The 26350-nt window shown below is 38.7% G+C and overlaps 1 protein-coding gene across 1 annotated transcript in view; it reads left to right on the top strand.

Annotated features, from left to right (window-relative positions):
- Positions 1-3754: 3754 nt before the first annotated feature.
- Positions 3755-26350, top strand: part of map3k21 (mitogen-activated protein kinase kinase kinase 21) — a 32087-nt gene continuing 9491 nt past the window's right edge. Inside the window, exons 1-6 of the mRNA XM_028469337.1 lie at positions 3755-5359; positions 22523-22703; positions 22822-22970; positions 23878-24053; positions 24581-24821; positions 26006-26128. Of these exons, the coding sequence (XP_028325138.1) occupies positions 4588-5359; positions 22523-22703; positions 22822-22970; positions 23878-24053; positions 24581-24821; positions 26006-26128 (1642 nt within the window). The 5' untranslated portion in view covers positions 3755-4587. The remainder of the gene's footprint in view (positions 5360-22522; positions 22704-22821; positions 22971-23877; positions 24054-24580; positions 24822-26005; positions 26129-26350) is intronic.

The raw sequence follows: 26350 nt of genomic DNA, 5'->3' as shown, positions 1-26350 counted from the left end.
CGTCCATCATCAACAGCTCCTGTAAATCTGCTACTGTGTGTCTCTAAATGCAGAAACCTGTGACCTCAACTGAGAACAAACTCTCCTCTTTGGAGAACCTATGACATCATTAACAAAGAGCTTGTCCTTGAAGATGATTAGTGGCTGAAGAGTGCCTATGACCAGTCTTGGGGAGTAATGGATTACATGTAAAAGCATTTTGTAGTCAGATTATAAATTATGAGTAACTGATTACATGTAAAAGCATTTTGTAATCAGATTATAAATTATGAGTAACTGTAATCCGTTACAGTTTAAATAGTTGGCCGCATGCCCGTCTGCGCAATCTACCCTCTCCGGTGGCTCACACCAGACAGGCCTCCTACATGGACACTTCACTCCCAGCTGGTCTGGCTCACTCACTTTGTGCACCACACCCCTATCCAACCCTTGGGGGGGCTGAATGACGGGGCTGAGGGTAGGGAGGACACTCCCACCTCAATTCGCCCTACCATTCCCTCCAATTTTAAACACACCCCTCGGAGGGTATGACCACCTCCTCCACCCTCTGGAGCTAATGCACCACGTACACATATACAAGAAGGTTAAGTGGGGAGCACCCCCCCCCCCCCCCCCATCCCCTTTCTTTTAATTGCACCTCACATTCTCTAAACACACACATTCCCACATTGGGGAATGGTGATGTACCATAACAGGGTAATGGCTGGGTTCACACATTCAAGTCTGTCGGGTGGGGGCTCGGCCCCTCTGTTGATGGCTGGGCCACCGCGTAGAGCACAAATACATCATGGTGGTGTGGTCGGGCGTGGTGGGATGATGGGCCTTTGGGGGGCATGGGGAGTTGTTGCTGGGTGCTCTCTTTGCGAGGTCTCTCCGGGCAGTGTTGGCTTTGTTGGGTGTGGGGGTGCCTTTCCCCTTCGGGTGTGACTTGGTGCTGGTGGGCAACGGGGCCTGGGCTGCTGTCCTTGGGCTGTCTGTGGCTCTGCGGACCTGCTGGATGGTGGCTGGTTTGTAGGCTTGAGTGGGGGCTCTCCCCGGGGTGACTTTGCCTGGGGGCTCGCCCTCAGGGGTTCCCGGTGCCAGTCAAACTTGCTTGTCGAAGTCTGTGGGGGCGGGGTTTAACATCAATCCAGCCAAATCCATTGCTTTGGTCTTCACTCTTTCCAATCATGGCTACGACACTGGAGGATGTGCATGAACTTACCAATCAGTGAGTTGGTAGAGAGATTTTAGACTTCGCTGGAAATGTAGAAGCAGGAATATAGTACAAAACCAACGTACAGATTGTATAGCGCCACCCAGTGTATCAGAAAAATATTTACTAGCTCTGCCTCAATTCATTGTCAGAGATTGATTTAGCTTGACTTGATGTGCAGGTAACCAGTCAAGTATTAGAAAACCGCCCCCAAAGAGCGAGTTTGACAGATAAAATTAATTCATGAAGTGCTGCAACACCAGATCATGAAATAAATAAATAGTGAAATATTTATACGTCATACTTTTGAGAATTAAAATGTTATATAAACCGGATTCAATTCATTATTGGCTCATTTAGTTAATTATTGACACTTTAAATTCATTAATCAACGGTGTATTTATTTATTTGATTGTGGCACTCCTTGTTTACTTTGAGAGAGGATATTATGTGTAACTAGTTTTGTTTATACATGAATCAGGGGAGTTCTCGCTTTGCATAATCCAACAAATGAATGCCATATATATATATATATATATATATATATATATATATATATATATATTTCAGCTTGTGTTTTCACAGATTTTGTGTTTAAGAAGCAGCAAGTGGTTCAAAAATTTGTCATCAAAGTAAAGTGTGAAGAAACCCAGCCATGATAATGAAGTCAAATTAATCCTACGGGATCCAGCACTGTTATTCTTGTTCCCTCCACAAGATAGAGCTGGTACTCAGTTTGCTGCCGTCTCCCTGTTAACACTCACACACGCACTCACTGACACACGCGCACACACACACCAACCAAACACAAAAACATGATCTCTTCTTTGAATTTCTCACCTGATCAGTGGTCACTTAATTTGATGATTATTTTTTCCATCCTTATCTGTAAATATGGATACTACTGCATGTGACATTATTGACTTAATATATTCACATTTAATAGCCTGCTATCGTAGCAACATAGTTCTTAAATGTAGAGCTAAAATGTGCTGTATTTCTCATTGTATTCCAGGTAAAAGGTCTGACCTTTATCAAAAGGATGACTCAGATTAGGTTAGAGTTAAAAGCAGGTAGTTGACCATATCAGGATATGCAATAGACGGAAGACTCTCTGGGTCGTCATTGATCCAAGACAAGGGAGCCAACTTGTATGGATCTGCACCACCAATAACCGTAACTTCTCCAAATATTGTCCCCTTTCCTACGGACCAAGTCCTTCCCTGAATGCCCTTGCATCTATAAAGCACTTTGAGAAGTTTTCTGTGGTTTCGGACATTTATCATTGCAGTGTACCTCCGAGTGCCTCCATTATGGCCGCATATCTGGGTTACTACCCAGAGCGTGACAAAGGTGAAAACCCTCTATTGCCACCGGGTTACCGATGGCTCCTCCAGCGAACATTAAAATGTGCAAAGCGATGGATCCCTGAATGCGGTTAGAAGTCCCTGACCCAGACTCTCTGTTGTGAAGTATCCAGAAGACCTTTGGTTTGCTGCAAGTTTCTATACTCAGTTCCTCCTTTACTTTACCTCCTGCTGTGGTCGACGATGGGATGGTTTCTAGAATGACATTTTTGACTAATCTGAGCTTTATAGAGGAAAGAACAAAATATTTTATGCATTTTTGTTGTTGTTTTGTTTGATTTTTATTTCTGCTACAGTATTTTTGTATAAATCTTGTGTGTTTTTGGAGTCAATTTGTGTATTTTGTTGCATTGTTTTGGAAACCTATCTTGTGTATCGTCGTTTTGTGTGTTTTTCTCTTTTTTTATAGTCATCTTACATGTGTTCGGAGTCATTTTATGTATTTTTGTTTTTGTTTCATATATATTTTCTTTTTTATTGTGTGTTTGTTATGATTAGTTTAGTTTGGAGCCAATTTGTGTATTTCTGTTGGGATTCGGGGTTTTTGGAGTCATTTTGTGTATTTTGACTAACGTTTTGTACATTTTCATGTCATTCTGTGTATTTTTGTCCTCATTTTTGTCATGTGCATTTGGAGTCATTTTTTGGATTTTTGCTGTTGTTTTGTATATTTTTCTGTAATTTAGTAGTCTTGTCCAGGGAACGCAGATGAAAAATAGCCTTCTGGCTAAATCTGGTAGATTTTCTATTTTAATATTAATATAAACTGTCACTGCTAAATAAACCAATAAATAAATAAACGTCAGTGAAACTATTACCACCTAACTGGGTCTGATTTAGCATGCATTATAGTTTTATTACAGGATTTTTCTTTTTTACTCTTGCAGGTGTTAGTCTTCAATAACTAATTGTATGCAGCATGAGGAACAAAGTGGCTCTACAAAAACGTAATAATGAATAAAAAAAATGTGCCAGTTGTGAGATTTAGCTGATAAACTTTAGTTGGGGGAGGGGGTAATCATGTCTTAATAGAAGAGCCACAGGGAAGCAGTTCCAGTCCTCTCCCGGAAGGCGCGCTCTACTCGCACATTCCTTCAGAGGCCCCGCCCCTCCCCTCTGTGCTGCCCTGATCACATGTGCCTCTCTCCACCAATCACAGCAGCGCACAGCCAGCAGTGGGATCCCAGACCATCCAGCGCTGGTTCCCACTCTTCGTCTGCTGGTTGTGGAGGACTTGTTTTGATTAAAGTTGCTGGAATTTTCACGTTTTTCAACCCCAACCTTAGCAAGGAATTTTTTTTGTACCTTATTGAAATACGAGGATTTTTTTTAAGCTGAGCTACTTGAGCGTCTGCTGGCTCTGTATCTACAGCAAAGATCATCTTTGGGATCACTTCTGAGGACTTTTACCCAACGCTGCTCAGTCAACGGGCTGACCGATGCTAAGCTAACCCCGCTAACCAAGTTTTGGGTAAAAAAAAAAAAAGTGGTGTTATGAGCTAACTTGTCTTTATATTCTGGGTTGGGTGTGTTTTTAGGGGTTTGGGTGCAGAGCCTGACTCTGCGGGGCGTCGCTTTCTTCCTCGGGGTGCAGGTGCACCTCCTCTCGGCACCTGTTAAACCTGATAACTTAACTTCCATCCACTGAGAGATCACTTTTAACACGTTGGTTACTTTACGTTCATCGTGCTATATATGTTGATGTCCAACTTTATGTGTCAGTGTTAAGTTGGGGGTGGCCTTAGGCTGTGTGTGCACGGCGGCTAACAGCGGCTAGCTAGACATTATAACCTCACACTTGGACCGGAGTGGCGACGTGGACCGAGTGTTGGAGTCGCTCTCCGTGTCCCTCAGGACTTTGGACACTTGTGCGTGACTGCGCCCTGAGCCAAGCAGGGAAACCCCCTCTCGCTCTGCCTCATTTGACAGCATGAGAAACCCGATGCGTTACTTTTTGCGTGTTTAAAAGTTCACATTTTGTCTTTTAAGCTTCGCACCCTATGGTGCCGCTACGGCCACCGAGAAATGGATGTCTCTCAGGCCGCTTTCCCAAACGGTGAAGGGCGGCCGGCGGGTGGTGGTGGAGGTAACCGGGAGCATGGCTGCACTCACTCCGCCCCGCTGTGTCCCACTCGGTCCCTGTGGACAGCCGCCTACGACTACGAGGCGAGCGGCGAGGACGAGCTGAGCCTGAGGCGAGGGGACGTAGTGGAGGTCCTGTCCAAGGACGCTGCCATATCCGGGGACGAAGGCTGGTGGACGGGCAAGATCAACCACCGGGTGGGAATTTTCCCTTCTAATTATGTCACATACCAGCCTGCTATTTACCGTATCCCGGCTACAAAGGGATCAACGGGGGTCCGAGAGCATGTTCCGGGCTCACCGGTCAAGATCCCGTTCAGTGAACTGGTCCTGGAGGAGATCATAGGCGTGGGTGGATTTGGGAAAGTGTACCGGGGCACATGGAAGGACCAGGAGGTCGCTGTCAAGGCGGCTCGGCAGGACCCCGATGAGGACATCACGGCCACCGCCGGCGGTGTGAAACAAGAGGCCAAACTGTTCTCCATGCTGCAGCACGCTAACATCATAAAGCTGGAAGGGGTGTGTTTGGAGGAGCCCAACCTGTGCCTGGTGATGGAGTACGCCCGAGGCGGGACGCTGAACCGGGTGTTGACCGGAAGGCGCATCCCTCCACACATCCTGGTCAACTGGGCTGTGCAGATCGCACGCGGGATGCACTATCTGCACGAGGAGGCGGTGGTGCCCATAATCCACCGTGACCTGAAGTCTAGCAACAGTAAGCAGCAGCTCATCCTCCACATGTTCTAACACACTGTATGATGCCTTCAATGGGAACACTGGTTTTTAGGGTCATGCATGGTACATTTTGTGTAAGAGTTTCAGTTGCAATGGAAAGGATTCGCAGTGTCAAAGAAGTTCAAATGACCTAGTGTGGCAACCACAGAGAATGTCAGAAGGAAAATATATTCTTTATCATTTTCACTTTATTTTTCAAAAAGTAGTGGTGGTTAGTGGCCCAATTTCCTGATATTGAAGTCTTAATGATTATCAATTACATTTTTGATTATTACTGAATATTATTTTCCGTTTTAGATCAGTCAGCGTCTGATATTACTATAAAGTATTATGATATTGTATAGTGTTGATGAAATATCCAAATTAGGAGAACTTGCCTGGTTTAAGTTTACGAATCAATTCGTAATAGTTAATAATAAAATCAGGATTAATTGATTACTGGTATGTTTTTCACAACCGCGAATAAAAAGTGCAGCCCCTAACTATAAAATACAACGTGTTAAATACCTGTTGTAGCCTAATAGAAGCAGTGAGCAGTTATGCAATTGTAATGTTCAGTTTTATCACACAAACTGCAAACAAAACTGTACATTTGTCTTTTGTAAAGTGACAGGTTTCCTTTACACACAAAGCATATCATGGGGTGCATTCAAGCAACAGGGTAACCATTCCCTGTATTGCAACAACCAAGTGACATGATTCAAATGATCATATCATCTTGGGTTAGGATGTTGTTTAATATTCAGGTCAGAACCTACATCCTTTCATATATCTATGCCGCTGTCAATGATACCCTACTATAATAATAGTTATTTGACTTGGCCTACTATTAAATTTAATTGTTAACCCTGTGCTAATGGTGTTAACACAGAAACATTTGATTTCAGACAAAACCTGCTTGATCTTCCATTTCCTCTCCTGTGCCAAATTAAAAACAGTTTTATAAGTTGATAACCAATGGATTCATGTTCTTTAAAAATGGCTCAGATTTTTTTTGGTTAGTATTTTCCTAAAGATGGATTTAAATAATGTGCATAATGTCCACGAAGCAATGGTGTGGGGAATACCATCAGGAGGATGTTAAAGTCTAGAGTTTGCTCAGCTGGGCTGTGCCTCCACACTTACCTCCCCCTTTTCCTCACACACACACACACACACACACACGCACACACACACACGCACACACACACACACACACACACACACACACACACACACACACACCTTCCCAGCCCCCCCCTTTCCACCAGAAGCTGAGATGTTGTTCAAATAAAGTCAGTGATTTACCAAACACATAAGGAGACTTACCTAACCATTTCCAAGCAAATAGTTGGTTAGTGTTGGTTTGTAAGAAACAATAATTGAATTGAAATTTGCAGTAATAGTTCAGTTTATAATGAAATGTGTACGAAAACACAACTGCTATCCACATTTATGGTTTGGTTGATACTGTATTGACATTATAGCAATTATGGCATTTCTTTTTAAATAATAGGCTCACAAAGAGGAGTGTGAGAGGCTAACTGGGCCTGCTCCTCCATGAACTGGTAATTGTCAACAAGCCAGCAAACCTTAGTTTCCCAGGACTGAATAATGAATGGCGAGGAGCACTCTGTGAAAAAGGGTTTGAGTCACAGACCCACTGACACTGGCCACCCGATTTAACTCAGGTGTGTTTTTGTGTGTAACACGACACCAAACACGATTCCTCCCGTTTATCAGCAGAGGCTCTTATTAACCCGGGGCCATGTGGGGAGCAGCCCTGTTGACTCAATGTCTGTTCAACTCAAGCTGTGAGGGTCGGTGTGTAAATTCAGGAGTAAGCTTGTGAAGTGTACACAGACTTATTGAGTGATTGTCCAAATGTAAAGGGTTTAGATTGAATACCAGATCTATGTGTTGTAGATGCTTGTCATACATGCATGTGGTGGTTGGAAGTTTTTCAAACCAGAAGCACAATCTGCTTTGGTTTCACAATCATGACGAAAGGCCCAAATTTATTTGACAGTTTAATACTGGTAGTGCAAAAAAAAAAAAAGCCACTAGTGCATTATTATCCCATTTAAATTATGATTTTTTTTTTTTTTTTTTTTAAATTCTGGGATGAGAGTACAGATACTGTTTACACTGTTGCAGCTAATTGGTTTTGTCATGCAAGAAAGAAAAGAAAGTTTCAAGGCATACTTCTATTGAAATTAGAGCCGATTATAGCTAAAAATGATAAATCAGTATCAGTCAATAGCCCAAATTGACTATTGATGCTCTGGGCTATGCTTTCTGCAATATAACCTGCCACTATCGAATTGACAATATTGATTGGTTACAAAATTACAACATTAGGAAAAGGGTATTATTGTTTACAGTTACATTTAGCCCTTTTTTATTTATTCATGTTTATTGTTTGAGATTTCACCAACTTTATTTTTAAATATTTATTGGAAGTGTATGCAGGAAATACAGTTTGCACAAATTGGCCTTTTGTTATTTTTCATTGTGTTTAGTTTGCTCTTTCCTATTTTTCAGTGTCTTTACAGTCCTTATGTTAAAGGGATCCTCCACTGTTTTTACAAATGTGGCATAAAACCGTTGAAATGTCCTTATTAGAAGATCTATGCCTAACAAAACACATTATTTTGCACCATATTAGTTTTATCAACTTTTAAAACTGGGACTACTGTACCCTGTGTGCAGCCATGTTGAAATTATGTCATCTGTGACATGATTAGCCCCTTTTAGTCCATTGAGTTCTATAGGAAGTGAAGCATTCAGGATCATTTAGCAGCTTTTTCAGTCAAAATGACAACTTGTGCTGCTTTGGGTTGCTCTAAAAATAAGTAATAGTGAAAAAAAAATTGATGTAAACCTCTTTTGTGCACTGAAATGAGTTAACTGGTTGCCTTTATTTCCATGCACACGGAGCTCTTCTCTCCTTAATGGTGTCTACGAAACAGCAGAGTGGGAACGGTCGCCCTCTGTGGCCACTGATTTTTTTTTTTTTCAGGTCATGGTTTTAATTTATCATGGCTCAGTAAACAAAAGAGGTTTACATCGATTTTTTTTTAACTTTAACTGATTTTTAGAGCAGCACAAGTTGTCATTTTGACTGAAAAAAGCTGCTATATGATCCTAAATGCTTCACCTCATGTAGAACCCAATGGACTAAAAGGGGTAATCACGTCACTGATGACGTCATTTCAACATGGCGGCGCACAGGGTAAACTAGTCCCAGTTTTGAAAGTTGATAAAACGAATATGGTCAAAAAAATGCATTTTGTTAGGCATAGATCTTCTAATAAGGACATTTTAAAGGTTTTCGGCCAGATTTGTAAAAACAGTGAAGGATCCATTTAATAGTGTTACTAATTACAGTACTTATTTTAATTCAGTATTGTCCTGGTTCTTTGTCTTGAATCTTTTTTTGGATATTACAAGAATTTGTGTTCATGTACAGTGTATACAGTGATGTTGCTAGGTACGCGTCCTGCATCCCTGACGCATAAAAAATCTAAAAGGACGCAGTAAATCCACTATCCATGCGTCCCAGGGACGCACCTCATTTTTTCCATGAAAAACGATACATTGAGAACAACAACTTATGTTTAAAATCACAGTAACTAGCAAAAGAAACCTAGCCGTCAGCGGACCCCCTTTACGCATTAACTTAGCGCAGACATGATCCCATTGAGTACATGCTCGTTTAGACAACTAGCCAGTTAACACGGATTTCATTACAAAATGTTTTCTGGGACCGCTTATTAAGTGCACCGCCCTCCCCCTGAAAGCTTCGTCCGTGCTTCGTGTAGCGCAGCGGCGCTCCGTGAAAACGTGATCAGCTTTAATCATCTTCCCCTGCTCAGTATTTGAACTGTTGTCTAGTTAACTAAGGATAAGATAAGATAAGATAATCCTTTATTGATCTCACAATGGAGAAATTCACTTGTTACATTTGGCATAAGATCACTCAGGGTATGCAGAATATACAAGAAATGTGCAGACAGTTAAATAGTAAAAAGCGGTATCTTATGTACAGTAAGTAAAAGCCTGTGTTGTCCTTTAGTTCTTTTTATTCCAGCCTTTTGTCCGTGTTTATAGGTAAACATTCACAGTCAGCAAGCTACCTCAAATGCAAACGTTTCAGTGGGAACTTCCGGTTTACAAAATAAAAGTCCGTTGGAGCAACGTTATTAGAATCAGAATCAAAATTCCTTTATTACTCCCAGGGGGAAATGGCTTTTGTTACAGTCACAGAACACATCACAAATAAAAGAATAAAAATACTATGAATGTTACGTTCGAACGACATCTCATCAGAGCTACAGAAGATAGATAAGTTGATCAAAACCTAATCATTAAACCTGATCAGATTCAGTAAACCATTGATCCCTGAGAGGAAATTGGGTGACATTAATGCTATTCTTATACATCTTTATATGACATATAAATAATTAAAAAGGAGCAGTCAGAATAATCTGTCACTACAATTTATATCTACATTTTAATTGTCTTACTTTACTTTTATTTTTTGTTTAATTATGAGGTTTTTTTTTATTTATTAGTATTTATTTTGTTTCCTCACAGGAGTTAAAAATTTAAATTTTCTTTAATAAATGATAAATATTTCTAAAAAAAAAAAAAAAAACGTAATTGAGAAAAATATAGTGGAAAACACGGAATTTGGGAAAAAATAAAACGGAATTTGTAAAAAAAAAAATAAAGCTGATTTTATAGGGCCCTAAGTCAAAGATACAAACTTCTTAGTAGTAAGCAGTGATGTTGCTGGGTACGATACATTGTGAACATCAACTTATGTTTAAAATCACAGTAACTAGCAAAAGAAACCTAGCCGTCAGCGGACCCCTTTACGCATTAACTCAGCGCAGACATGATCGCCTTGAGTACATGCTAGTTCAGCCACTACAACAGCAATCAGCCAATTAACTAACTGCTTACAATACACCACAAACATATCTGATCATTTTATTTTTCCCAACAGATTTTGCACTGTTAACTTAAAATTTTGTGCTTTAAGTTTCGTAGTGATTGACTCAGTTCATTTCATTTAGTTGATCTTCAGACAAGAAGATTTTGGTGATCATTTATTTTTTGACTCTGTCATGATGATGAGAATGTTTTGTTTGTGTTAAAATCAGCACTTTTTTTTGTACAACAGACACCCTTTTGTTTTCATTTGAATTGTATTTGTTTAATTTCAGATACATTTTGAACATACATGAATATATCTGCTAATTATAGCCATATCATGCCACCATTAAAATAGTTTAACATTACAATTTAAGAAATGGAAATAAATATTTTTTTTTTATTGGGGACCCATTAGAATTTCCCAGAGACCTACTCAAATGACCACCTGTGGGTCCCGGGGACTCACAACATTGAAAACAACATCACTGTGTATATGTATATTGATGTTCCTATTTCACATATTGGCAGATGCATCGGATATCAGCTTTTTAAAACCCCCACTATTGGCGTTGGCCCCCAACATCCCATCGGTCGGGCTTTAATTGAAATGCTCACAATTTTCCATTTATATTGTTAGTAGATCAGAAAGGACAAGTTGTTGGTCATAAGTCTACACCAGAATAGACTGAGTACTACAAATATTGTGCCAGGGTTTAAAGAAGTCTGGACATCTGGTTGTGAATATACAGCTCTCTAACAATGGAGATAAATAAGTGTGTGTAATGTATAAAATTATTTTCACATACACAATCTCTGCTTGTAGTGTGTTTGGTTGTTTCCCAACAATAGTGAACGGTAGAAGGTTTCCTGCAGGTGTCCTAATTGATGTGACGTCGGCCAATCCAAAGAGATTACAGAGCGGTAAATGGAAATAGTCATTATTCCATTATGAATTAACAAACAGGATTGGCTTTTGATATTGCCCTGTAATTGTGTTTTATTTGTTAAAGTTTTCACTTTAGTGTCCAATACACAGGTAAATGCACACATGCATGAGGGTAAAGATTAAAAGTTGGCCAACTCCACCTGTCATTTATCAGCCTTCAGTGTTCCCAGGCTCCACACAGATAAACTTCCACCTTTTTGATCAATGGTCATCTTGTAAAGTAATATGTTGGAAAGTCAGCAAGATTTATCCAATCTCTTTGTGTTTTTCAACCTAATCTGTAAAATCCCAGCCTGCAGGGAGGAATGTTGCTAATGAGGGATAAAAGCTTAACATACGTTTACACAATGGACTGGTCAAGCAGCGGTTGCTAGGCTACTGTGGCCAGAAGAATGGCTAGGACTCGGAGGGTCTCAAAGCCCTCGTTTTGTTTTGTTCTGTTCATATTTAATCTCCCAGAGAGCAGCAGTACTCTTTTCTAGACACTAACTGAGGGGCTTTCCCTTCTTACTTTAATGTCCTATCTTCTCCCTTTTCCTTTCTGCTCCAACTTCATTATTATTTTTTCACGTCTACTTACTGCTACTTCTTCGTTTGCAGACATAATGGCTTTTAAAGGCACTTTTTTGTTGTAGGGATAATTGAAAACCAACACGTGCTTTGTTTTTTGCTAGAATATGTGGATGTATTTTATTTTATCCACAGTTTGTCATTTACTAAATTACATTTTAGTGAACTTAAGCTTACCATGTCTCTTTGTAATGCTATTACAAAGTCATTTTCCAAATGTTTCATGTTTGGTCTCAATTAAATCCATTTTTAAATGTAATTGTCACATGTAAAAATGACTTAATTGCATTTTGCGACTTGTTTATGGTTTTTGATAACCTGTTGTTGACTTCTCCGAGTGCTCACAGCGCGCCCTACCTATCGCTTAAATCTGACATAGTCATATTAAATAATGAAATGCCTATTTGTTGAGGTAAAGGCAAGCAGCAGAGTTTGTCAAGTGAAATCTCAGTGAAACCTGGCCCTGAGCCAGCACACATAACCTAGTTTAACTTTGGAGTTTCACATCTTACTGCAGGCAATAGTATGTAAGGAATGTGTTGCTTGAACGCCACTGAAACTGATGCAGTTCTGTTTGGAGTGTTTGCACCAGCATTCAGCCATCAATCCTAGGCTATTGTTAGACGTCAACACGCCGTCCCAGAGTTGCCCTCCCTTTTCCCATCCACACCCCCACCCCGCAGTCACTGGATATGTTAAAAGACTGCACGAACATCAGAGATGCACAGGAAACATGTACTTTCTCCACAGTACCGGTAATTAATTATTTGTTATGAGTTCATGTGTCGTAAACATGATATATGAAGGAGGTGGATATGTTTCACTGACTCTTTAGCAGCAGAAGTCAGAACACTGTGATGTGCAAAACAATGACTAGAAGAATTATCTGTCAGAATAGAATTTATTTAGTAGATTAGACCTGTGTTTTTGTTTACTTTTCCTTCAGGTAGATTCGTGTCGAGTTCAAATAGCATTGAGTTGTTTTTATGAGATTAAATCAAAGGATCATCTATTTGTCAGAATAGAATTAATGGGGAAGTTAAAGCATTTGATATAATTTGGATTATATTTCCTGAAAATATTATTTAAATTATGAATGTTTCATATTTTTTTTGTCTATTTGATATGCTGATATTGTCAAAAAGTAAATTTCCAATTACCAATATTAACCAATACCATTATATACATAATGCTACCTCTCCCCCACACATGTAATTTTAGTTCACATTACATTATATACTGTATCTGTCTATGGAAATAACAGGTTATGGCTACTGGATGTATTCCACAAATAAACATCATCGTACGAAAACACCTATTCATCTTTAGTTAATGGAAAAAGTGCCATATATTTTGTTATTAATTAACTGCAAATGTAGCTTTTCTATCATCTGTGGAAAAACAGGTACAGAGATAAACTGATATTACATTTTATCTCTAATATTGGGTCAATGTTATTGCCCATTTTTAATTTAAACAATGGAGACCCAGCTTGTATCCAGACATCCTGAATACATCGATACCAATCCTACATTTCTATAACAAGCACTGCAAGATAAATATTATTCAACCTAAATTCTTGCAACTAGATTATTCCACATATCACTAAGGAAATGGATTGAAATGACTTGTCAATTAACAAACACAACTGTTTTTTTTTTTTTTTTTTAATTGTCTCACACCACTCTTAGAATGAGTAGAATCCTAGAGGAAGAGTTGCCCTAATGGCTTTGCTTGACTAGGTGTTGGAGGGCAACTTTTCTCCAGTTTCCCACAATTACCCCAGTGACACATGGACAGTTACTGCTTGTCTTTTCTCCAAAGAGAGAATGGGCAGAGGGGAGAGAGGAGGAGTTGAGATGCTTTCACTGTGTTTTTTTATGACCTCTCCCTGACTGCACCTATTGTTGCAAAGTTGGGTGAAAAGGAAAAGGGCCCACAACGGAGAATAGTTTCTTTCCAAACAAACCAATCATCATCCATCGCTCTCGATTGCTCACCAGCACACAGATTTATGGTATCACTGGAAAAACACAAGATGTTCATCTTCACCGTTTGATCATTTTTAATTAGATTATTTATAGGTTTATACCGATCTGATCGGCTATATCGGATCGGCCGATATTTTGCATTTTATGCCATTAATTTGATCAGCTGTAAGGTCTTAATTCGCCGATCCCATCAATAACGTAATTGTCGTGATGAAACTTTCTGCCAATGCTCGGTTTGCAGCATTTTATCATCTCATTTACACCAAAGAGTTGTTTGCTTTACGTGACATGGCTTTATTTCACTCACATTTGTGCACAAAGGTGAAAACCTATGCACGAACGGCAATAATGTCTTGGTTGGAGCGGACTTATTCCCCAGTCTACCGGCTCTGAATGCGGGGCGGACAGCATCTGTTGTTAGCGTCTGTTTGTTTGTATTCAGTCTGTGCATGTTAAAAGGGAGAGTCCTAGAGTGGAGCGATGCACTCCCGTTTACTTTCGTTTTTATACCGGAGACTTCTGTCTGTTTCAGGGCAGTGGTGGACACAGAAGCGCACGCGTGTGTGTGCGCCTCACCTCCGCTGCCCACCTGTGAATACAGACTATGAGCAACAGCAGGTTTTGCGATGCCACAGTCAGGAAATATGTCTTTGCTCCTAATGTTTGTGCTGATTCAGGCTTCACGTAGTTCCAGTGTGGTCTGCCTCCACAGCTTCATCTCCAACTCTCTTGTAGTTGAAGCTATTCTCAGCTTCAGGGTTAACTCCCTTGCTTCACAGCAGTCATTGAGTATGACATGGGACTCACATCCATACTGTGAAAATTGAATTGCAGTACTTTCTTTAAAAAGCTATATATATATATATGTATGTATCCTTCTCTTGTCCAGAAATATAGGCAGTGGGCGGAATCTGCTACTACTTTCTTTCTGGCCACCTTCTACTCTTAAACATGTTCATAAATGATTCCTTTCTCCTTTAGCACCCCTTCTTCATTTGTATTATTCCTTTATTTATTTCATTCAAAATTTATTTTTAGTTAAATTGCATTGTTTTGAATAGTTTATCAAGGTATTCTTCTGACAATGAAAAATAATAAGAAAATAGTACAGCATTTTCTAGTTTTTTTCCCCCAAAAAAATAAAGGAATATTTTTCAGTCATCATTTGTCTACAGTACCATTTTGTAAAATAAATCGTTAGAGAATTGTATCGTGAACCCAGTAATGTGAATTGAATCGTATCGGGAGTTGAGTGAATCGTTACATCCCTACTGATCGGTGATCGGCCCAAAAATCCTGATTGTGTAAAGTCTAATTATTTATGGGTTCATTCAAGCTCTCGTGGACCATAGCTTGGAGAGAAAGAGGTTAAGCAAAGAGCAAGAGGTTCTGAGGGATGTGGCCGTGGTAGATGGGTTAAGACCACAATTAGTCCTGATTTTCTTCCTATTAGCCAGAATGCTCAGGGCCACTTTCTTTATAAGCAGCAGAGTCAGACAAACTCCTGAATGTTTCACAGCTTTGTTTCTCCTTAACACAGGATCCTCTGAAGTTCCATTTGGCAGTGTCTTGGAATTGCTGCCATGTCAAGTATAGAGCTTCACTCTAAATTGCAACATTGGTAGGGCCTCCCCTCCAACAGAACTATCTACAGTCACACGGCTGTGTGAACTGTAATTTTAATGTGTTGTGACGAACAAGCGGTTCGGGTTATTATGGCGGCATCATATCTGAAAAGGCATTAGTCCAAAAACAGGTTTAGTGTAATAATTAAACTGGTTGTCATTTTACCTGGTGACACTTGGCGTCAGAAGCATCGACAGTCACATGGCTGTATGGGGGTTTCGAGTGGTAATTAAAGATTTCACAAAAATTGTTTTGGAACTATGTCACACATTATTTCCATCATGGTATTTTTCCCATTAGATGGGTGACTAGGGCTCTAACATTGTGGCTAATGTAGCTCTTGCAATGTAATGTGACATGTTTGGTACGATTTTCAGAAATTTAACAGCAAGTAAAACAGATGATGAAATGGAAAATTGTAACGTGATGAGGAAATGTGTAAACCCTGAAATGGAATTTGGGAATATTTGAAATTGAAAATCAAAGGGCCTATATTGGTAACCTTTATATTCTGTTGTTTACTGTACATCAAATGAGCTTTTTTACTGTACCTAGAGAAAAATAAAACTCATCATGACATATTGTTTTTATAAAAGGTAGCTTATTGATGTGATAGTGTTAACGTAATATGGTATTTTAAGTTTATTGGATTGAAGAAGAGAAAAGTAGTCGGCTTTGCCTTCAAAGTGGGGATTTTCCCTTTCTTTAACCCTGAGGGGGAATGAGGGATATGAAGAAGCATGAGAACCACTTTGAAAGCAGCAGCTTTGCTTCTGATCTTCCTCGTTTTCTACCATGAAAGATGGGTCTGCCTCAAGATCCACAATTGGAAATGGGAATTAAATGGGGGTTGGACAGAGGGTGGGGTCTGCCTTGGAGGCATATCCATCTCCAATTGCGCTGAGCTGTTGTCCGCTTTAAAACATTTTCTTTTCAAAAGAGTGAGAAAATGTAGAGTAGGAGAAAGCTGTACAAGAGCAGAAGACATTCAGCTTTGTAACTTTATGGAGTTTGTAGTTTTTAGTAATTTGATGGGATTGATATCCCCCAAATGATGCACATTCTGAATAAACCTTTAATTAGTTGCCTCCAGAGATTATATATTCATCACTCAATTCTTTGTGTAGGATGCACCCTACCACATTCACTCGACCAGTTTGCATTATGTCTAAAACCAGTCCAAAGTTTTATGTTTTGTTAGAATCAGCAGCTCAAGTCAATCATCCACTCTGATCTGCAGTTTTCTTGTTGACGGTCCTGCTAAAAATTTTACCTTACCTTTAACATCTGTAGAAAAAGTAATTTAATCATCCTCGTCACCAAGTGGCTGTAGGTTGAAGACCGTAAATGTTGGGCAGATTGTTTGATGTTGTGTAGCAGGGCTGTTTTGGATGCATAAAGTATGCCGTGTCTCTCAGAAGTAAGCTTTACACTGATCTGATCGGCTCCATCGGATTGGCTGATATTTTTCACTTTATGCAAATAATGTGATAGGCTGTAATGTCTTAATTCGTTGATCTGATCAATGACGTCATTGTCGTGATTAAACTTTTTGTCGATGCTCCCATTGTATTGTTTTATCCATCTCACTTACACTTAGAGTTGTTTGCTTTACATGACACAGCTTTCTTTCACTCGCATTTGTGCACAAAGGTGAAAACCTATGCGCGAACGACAAAAATGTCAATCGATTGGAGCGGAGTAGTAGTAATAATAATAGTAATTATTGTTTGTATCTAGTAGTAGATACACACAATAATTAAATGCATCATCTTGTGCATATTTATAGGTCTATTCTGTACTATAAAATATCTTCTCTGATCTGTGGAGTTACCCTCAGGGCTCGACTTATTTGGTGACCCTGGCACATCCCTGGCTTTGAAGTAGTTTAGTATTAATTTTAGCGATGAAAAGAGGTCATATGGTATTACTTCAGAGACAAACAGGTGTGTGTTGCACATGTTTGCTTTTTTCCTAACACCTAATCCAACAATATCTCAATATTGATTCTTCGGATCAATATTAACCCGAAGAATCAACAGTGCAATATATAATGCACTATATTCAGAGTGCATTAGAGAAACTGGAAGTTTCTTTTTTCTGGAATCCCTAATTATTGATTTACAAACTTAGATTATTTACAGACCTGCAACCCTAAAAAGGAGTAAGCGAGTTGGACAATGGATGAATGGATTATATAAAGGCATTTGTCAGCTGGGTTACAGCCTAATTTTGGTTTAAGTTGCAGTAATTTTTCATTCAGTAACTAGGGTAGATTCAATCAAATCAACTTTATTTGTCACATACACAATCATACAGAGTACAATGTGCAGTGAAATACATTGTGTCACTCCTCAGGGTGCTTTAATATCTCACGTTTGTTGTAGTTTCTGACAGGTTAGAGAAGCATGTGTGGTGGTGTGTTTTTTTTTTTTTTTTTTTTTTTTTTTGTAGCAGGTCAATTGGAGTCATGTGATTGGGAGGTCAGTCTTTAATTAAAAACGTTGCGTGGCCTACAAAAATTAAATAAATTATTTTTGTTGGGCAATCATTAAAGACAGGTTTGACCTAAGACTCCTGTTCTGCTGAGTTGTATAATCAGTCCATCATAATAAGTCATTATAAACAACAGGGCCTGTTAGGAGGAATCTATGGAATCACAGAAGCAGGACTTTACGAGGAAGCATATCATTGGTCTTGTGAAACCTGTTTGTAATGGAATTCCTTTTGTCACAGTCTGTGTAGAGGATCCCCCCAATGCCCCTGAGGCTAGTAATGGCACCAATACCCCTGTTTTTACAGAACCACAAGAGTCTCATTACCATTAATGGGTGGCTTGAAATCATTTTTGGGATCATTAAAACTATCCTTGGGAGAATTTGGGGTAATGTTTTCAGGTTTACACTGTGTTTAGTGAGTGTAAATAACAACTAGTAAGAACTAGTTTAACAGCTGGAATTCTACATGCAGCACAATTGATGTTTGCTTGGTAATAGTTTTAGGAATGGGTTGATGAGTGGTACACTGGAAAAGAGTGGTAAAATGCATTTAATTTCTGGAGAAATATTTTGAGGAATTTGTCCTATTTCCCAGCTCCCACTGTATATCCTTCAACTGCAACTCTGGGAGAGATCAGAATTACACCTGCTTTTTAGATAACTTATAAATACTTAATGTGGATGTGAACTGCAGAAAGTAATCACACCCTTTCACTTTTTTCACATTTTGTTATATAACAGAGTTAGCCAAAAGCTAAAGATTGTAAACATAGTACATTAGTTTTTACACTCTTCATGTCATGCTTAACCTTAAGTTTAGGTGCATCTGGAGTTCTTTGCTCATCCTTGATGTTCTTCTACAAATTGAATGAAGTCTATCTGAGGTAAATCTAGTTGAGTGAACATATGAGTCTAAGGAGTTTTCTGCAGACTTCACATACCAGATTGTTTTAAGACATACATCTGGGGAATTAATCTTCAAATACCCCAAAAAGGACTGTGGTCTAGAAAGTATGAACCACCAAGAACCTCCCTGGACCCTCCGATCAAGCTGAGTAATCAGAAAGAAAGATCAACAAGAACCCAATGGTCACCAATGCACAACTCTATTGTTCCTTTGCAGAGATAGAAGAACAGATAGTTAGAAGCATCTTCTCACTTACAGGCACATGGCAACTCGCATGAAGTTTGCCAAACAGCACCTTAAAGCTGCTGGAGACGATAATTATTTACCAGATAAAGACAGTGTAGACCTCATAGATCAATAAATCAAAGATCATTTACTCACAAACAAATGTAGATGGTTGAAATTGCCGCTCAAGTTTGTTTTGATCTCCACTGTAAACACTTGGTTTGTTGACATTGTCGGAAAAGTTTTGCACTTTGCTTTGTGGGATGTGAACTAGTCCCATAGACGGATGAGTAGAAGTGTTTTACTCCATTCTTACTGTGATTTCTTGGGATTAAACCGAAAACATTTGTGGAAGTTGTAGCAGAACAATGAAGGATGTTTATTATTATAAGGTTTACACAAAAAGAAGTGAAGTGATTTCACGCTAAATACTGGAAATGATCTAGAACACAAATGATGTCAAGCCAATCACAGTCCTCCTCCTCTGGCAAAGAAACACGAGAAATCAAAGTAAGAATGAAGTAAAAACACTTCTTTGCATCTGTCTACAGTACTCTACATCCCACAATGCAATGCAACAAGCTTTTCCGACATATCTACAAACTGAGTGACAAACATCAACCTGCAAACCCCTCATAGATGAGTAATGCATCAATCTAAAGTGTGAAACAAACAAGTGGGTGTTTACCCATGGTGGTTTGAGATAAGCAATCATTAATTTGCACTGACTGAGTCGAGTCAACCCAAGGTCAGAGTGTGGCTCATACACTGGGAACAAAAGATTAGATGTAGTTATATTTGCACTTTTTTTTTTTTCTTTTTTTAAACATTTTCTTGAAAGCTGATCCCGGTGTTCCAGTTGAGTACTTTGTAACACACTTCACTGAAAAAGTGAAATTCCTCAAGGTTTCAATTTTGGATTATCACACAACTTCCCATGGGAATAAGTTCATGTGCCAAGATTACCTCAGGTGTTTTTGTTACTGTACAACTCGATATATGCACTTAAAGATCCTAACTTTGGCAGTGCGTTTTTTTGCTTTCGGATTAGCGGGTTTACTTGCAGAGTTTGGCCTCTGTCAATAATAAAACAAGACATTTTATGATTTTGGCAGTGGGAAAAGAAACCTGTTAAAAATACAGATGAGATCCACAGTTCAGAGTCGGCGTTTGGCTGTTAATGCTGTTAATGTCGATTTGTAAAGAAAATTCTGTTTCTGATCAAAAAGGAAAAGTTGGCAGTTTGATTTCTTTTCTGCGTTGTGGGAGATTGTTCCTGCCAAGTAGAGATACTGAAAATTAGACAAATGTTTACTCTTTAATACTGAAAGAACTGTGGAGGGAACACGTTTTTACATGCTCTCATTGTGAAGGGGATTTCTTTAATCATTAATGACGCATCACATAATTCACCTTAAACTGTGAAAAGATTAATCGCAGCTGTTTTCCACCAGTGGCTTTTTTAGGTGTTTATCTAGGCGTCCTGGTTAGGGGTGGGAACCTCTGGGTACCTCGCGATATAATACACGATACAAAGCTCGCGATAACAATTATCTCAAGAAATGACGATACTGCGATTATCGACATATTGGTCAGAAATCAATCTACGATAATTTATTGTAACAAGAAAAAAAAGATTAAGTGAAAAAATAAAATTTTAATTTTATATCTCTGAAAGACAATAAATTGAAAAAAGTGTCGTATGAACAGTGACACTATTTTAGTGCAACATTTCTGTAAATCAGTGTCAACATACCAATGTAAACAAATAGGTATCTCCAATAGTGCTTTCTGTAAACAAAAAATAGGGTCTTTCTTACCAGTGACACCATTATAGTGCAATATTCCAGTAAACAATATATTGGTTCCCTCAACAAACAGTGACAAAATTTATGTGAAGACGTACCTGCACATTTTAGTGAGAAAGCAGAAAAGGTTTTGGGGAAAAAAAATAAAAAATCTGTACTTAGCGCGAAAAAATTGCGCGATATATCACCGTATTGAGATATTGTCACACTCCTAGTCCTGGTAGTAAACTTCTTTGAATGCGAACTGCATAAGAATACCAGTGTCTGCACATGTACGGTTCACGTTCCTGTAAACACCAGAAATATTTATATATTTTCTGTATTCTGTCACCATGTAATAATCAAAATTCTCAATATAATGATGAATTTATCTGTCAGGCAGCAAGTATTAATATCTCAAAGATTATTTGCTTGGAAAAAAGATATAAAAGGTGAAAGTGCTACTTAATTTATTTATTTTTTAATCTCCACTTTGACGTTGTCAGAAAAGTTTCACGCATTGCATTGTGGGATGTGGAATCCCATAGACGGATGCAACACATTTTTGGTGTTTTCATGTCAATAAGAGGATGTTTACGATGCAGATCAAAACAAACCTTCAAGCTGCAAATTAACATTTTTTTTCAACCTAATAATCTTTGATTTATTCATCTATGAGGCCTACCCTACACCAAGGGTCCCCAATCCTGGTCCTCAAGGGCCACTGTCCAGCATGTTTTAGATGTTTCCCTCTTCCAACACACCTGATTCAAATGATTAACTCATCATCAAGCTCTGCAGAAGCCTGATCACGATCCTGGTCATTTCAATCAGGTGTGTTGAAAGAGGAAAACATCTAAAACATGCTGGTTAGTGGCCCTTGAGGACCAGGATTGGGGACCCCTGCCCTACACTATGGAACTATCTAATAACAAAAATGTCTCTAACAGCTTATCAGTCCCCCTGCCTTTTATTCCTTTTTAATATACATTTGTCAGCTCCATATTTAAAAGAATTGCCAAACAATATTTAAAACACTGATAATACGGTAGACGTTTTTTATGCTACCACACAGGAAAAAAAGTTTATTAGATTAATTTTATATTCAACACTTGATTTTGTGTGTACTTTTGTCATTGAAGGGAATGTTTAAAACCAGAAATCTTCAGGTCAAGCCAAGATAATGCTGTAAATAATGCATCATTTTACATTTGAAAGCAACATTTTTTTCTGCCTGTCAGAGGAAATGTGTTGCCTGTTGCTTATTTCGAGCCCAATTACACGGAGGGCCGTGATTTTACACATCAGTGTTGTGTTACGGGCAGGTTTGGATGGTTCCGGCTGTCTTTAATGTGTTAAAACAGTTTTAGGACCTGAGGACACAGGCTTTGTGGCGCTGTCAGCCTTCTGTTTCTACAGTAATAAATGACCTGCATACCACTGTTGGCCCTCTTGAATATCCACTATCATCTCTTCACACAGTCCATCCTCTCTCTCTCTCTCTCTCTCTTTGTGTCTCCCCCCTCCCCATCAGACATATTTAGCCCACTCCTGCTGGTCTACCTTTACTTCATCACGTCTCCTTTTCTATTTTCCTATGTTATCTAATTCACCTTATAAACCATACTAATTTATTACTTGCTTGCTTTTTTTTTTTTCAACTTTTACAGTTTTACTACTTGAAACAATTGAGAATGATGACATCGGGAGGAAAACGTTGAAGATCACAGACTTTGGCCTGGCCAGGGAGTGGCACAAAACCACAAAAATGTCAGCAGCCGGCACCTACTCATGGATGGCCCCTGAAGTCATAAAGTCATCTCTCTTCTCCAAAGGCAGTGACGTGTGGAGGTGTGGGCAATCACACACTGCACGCAAACACTATACAATATCTTTTCCCTGGTATTAAGGTTTGATATCCTTATGTTCTGCTTTTTTTTTTTTGCTTGTGTGTTCTTTTTTTTCTCAGCTATGGAGTGTTGCTGTGGGAGCTTCTAACAGGGGAGGTGCCCTACCGGGGGATAGACGGCCTGGCTGTCGCTTATGGTGTCGCTGTCAATAAGTTAACTCTCCCAATCCCCTCCACATGCCCGGAACTGTTTGCAAAGCTCATGGAAGGCAAGTGTAGCTGGAATGACTTGTATTTCACGGAACAATACGATATACACCACGATATTATATAGGAATGACAAGTTTCACCTTTATCAGTACAAAATGGTATGAAATACAATTTATTTCATTTTTTTTTAAACTTGTGAAAACAAGTAAATGGTAACGGACTGTAATTCAAGTACTAATATTGAAAAACAAGTCGAATGTTTATCAAACTGTCAATTTACATTTTTCAAAAACTTTAACTTTTGCTTCTACAACACATTCTGATTCTATTAAGTTCTTAAATTCTTAACCACATGCATTTATAAAAGTTTTATCAAAATAAAGTGAAATCAACAAGGTCTGATGTGGTTCACTGACACCTCGTGACTGGGTGTTTACGTGCTATGCATATGTTAACGCAATTAACTTTAGTTTTTTGTGAAAAACATGATTTAAAAAAACTATTTGGAAATCTTTTGGATTGATACGATAATCGCGCAGTGATCTTTTTTTTTTTTTCTTACACCCTTAGTAGTTATATGGGAATAATGTCATAATCTTACCACGACTTAAAATGCCAATGAAATGAGTCACTAGTATTGTGCAGCGATAAATATAACAAAGGAAAAAGCAAAAAACATGCAAATTAGTCTGTTGAAATATTGTATTAATACAGTTACACTCCTTAAATTCAATATTATAATGTTTAATAACGGGTATGTAAAATTAAAAAAAATATATTTAAAAGTATATTTAAAAAGTGACTTTTTCCCTTGAAGGTAACTTTATATTTTTCTGTCTTGACGGGCTTTCGTTTTTGCCTTTAAATGTAATTTTAAATGCTGCATTTTATGAAGTTGGACTGAGCATATTGTTTAGTTTTTGTCATTAAGTATGTCTTCATTGCTGTGTGTGTGCGTGTGCGCAGAGTGCTGGGACCAGGACCCCCACGTGCGACCCTCCTTCTCCTGCATCTTGGATCAGCTCTCTGCGATCGAAGAGGCGGTGATGGCCACGATGCCACAGGACTCCTTCCACAGCATGCAGGACGACTGGAGGGTGGAGATCCAGGAGATGTTTGACGAGCTTAGGACCAAAGAGAAGGTGACACACACACACAGTTGGTTATTTATAGCTAAGACGAAACTAGGCCTGAGCAATATATCGAGATTCAAGATATATTTTGATTTCTATTTTGGTGATATAGAAAATTACAATATCGCCTAAAATGATATATTTTTTTTTATTTTTTAGCCTATTTTGTATTAAAATACTTGTTTTATGAGTGCATCCTAACCCAGACCTTCCCCTAAACGAGCCACACTACAGAACTCACTCACACGTGCTGTCCCTTAGAGGAGAAAAAGACTAAAGTGACACATATTGATCAGCTGTTTGGCAATAAATGTGCCTTTGTGACATTTTACATCAGCAAATTTAACCCAGAAAAGAAAGGAAAAAAGAAAAATAAGAGTGAAAAAATGACTTTCTAATTTTCAGATTCTTATCATGTATCTTCATTCGGAGAAAAAATATTGAGATATGAGTTTTGGTTTATATCGCCGAGCCCTAGATAAGACGTAAGTGTGTATATGGAGTTTATGGATGAAACTTCTTTATTTTATCTCCAGGAGCTGCGTTCCAGGGAGGAGGAGCTGACGCGAGCTGCTCTGCAGCAGAAGTCTCAGGAGGAACTGCTGAAGCGGCGCGAGCAGCAACTGGCCGAGCGGGAGATCAACGTGCTGGAGAGGGAGCTGAACATCCTGATTTTTCAGCTCAACAAAGACAAGCCCAACGTGAAGAAAAGAAAAGGGAAATTCAAGCGTTCGCGGCTCAAATTGAAGGATGGAAACCGCATTAGCCTTCCCTCAGGTGAGCCCTTTTAAAATATATATTCAGTAGTTGGTTCATGTCAGACATTTGTAGAACATCTTGAACCAGAAATTCATGTCACACCCTCTTCAGAAAGTCACTAATCAACAGTCGACACTAGTCTTTATTGCTTTGGTACTACTAGACATGGGCTATATCTGCAGCCAATATTTGACATAAAACGTAATATCGGTTGACTTTGGTATCAGTTTCTGTCTCAAGCTTTCGATTATTGAATTTACTTTATTTATGGTAAAATAGTGTTAATTAGTGATGGAAAAGAATAATATTAGGTTTCCTGACTTTACAATACCAGGCATTTCCTGTTAAAAGTACTGGAACGTACTGCTGCAACAAGTCGGGACCCATTAAAAAATGGCTTATTAATTTCCATTCTGTGTGTTAAAGCAAAATCTGTCTGTTTTTAATTGGTAGACAGAAGCTGTGTTTAAATTACCCTTGAAAATGTGAAAAATCTAAATAGGATAATAAAAACTGTTAATGGAAACACCTGAATTTCAAAATAAAATAAAAAAAAGCTTTAAATATTGCTAAAAAGTTTTTATGCTTCCATGAGGATATTTATTCGTTTATATATTGAAATGTATCACAAAAGCACAATGGAAACACTTTTTCCACAATTACACATCACAGGATGTGATGCACCTGGTCACATGACTACTTCTCTCTGAGAAAACATGGCACGGTACATGTGGATAGAAAAGGAGACTGGGACATTTTTTAATATTATACTTTAAATTAATTACTGCCACATTAGACAGAAAGAGTGTTATAAGGAGGTTTTAAGCATCCATCTTGCTGCTGCGCATTCTTGCGGGATGAGATACCACGAGGCTCCAAAACAACCTTCAATGGAAACATGTTCAAAGTACAATTATACTTTATAATTTTTTAAACATCGCTTTTATTTTGGGCGAAAAACTGTAATGGAAACACAGCTAATGTTTAATATAAATTTTTGTTGTCTGTTTTTTACATATTGAACTAGCTCACGGGCTAACCGCTAAGCTAATGCTAACTTTTAAAAAAGAAATTTGTATTTATTGTTTTATTATGCAGTAATAATACATATATACATTTTAAATCAGGGTACAACTCAAAGCAACAGAAGTGTTTTTATGCTGCTTTATATACAATCTGAAACCATTTCTTGCGTTTTTCAGACTTCCAGCATAAGATCACGGTGCAGGCGTCGCCATCGATGGATAAGAGGCGGAGCCTCCACAGCACCAGCTCGTCTCCTCCCAGCAGCCCAACGCTGATCTCTCGGCTACGAGCCTTCCAGCGTAAGCTAGCTGTGTTTGTTTTTCCTTTGTTGACATTTTGCACGAGGTGAGGCCAGATTGTGTCTCGATATTATCAGAGTTTATTTTCCTAACTGAAAGTGTTGAAACTGGTTGTTTACAAATTAAATAAGAAATCTCATCACCCCACTGAATGCGACGGGAAGTGGCTTCAATCACAATGACGACAGCTACGCTAACAATAGCTTCAGGGGCCGAAGGACG

Source organism: Gouania willdenowi, chromosome 15, assembly GCF_900634775.1.
Source record: "Gouania willdenowi chromosome 15, fGouWil2.1, whole genome shotgun sequence".
NCBI classification, from domain to species: Eukaryota; Metazoa; Chordata; class Actinopteri; order Blenniiformes; family Gobiesocidae; genus Gouania; species Gouania willdenowi.
This window is presented reverse-complemented; position numbering and strand designations above follow the sequence as displayed.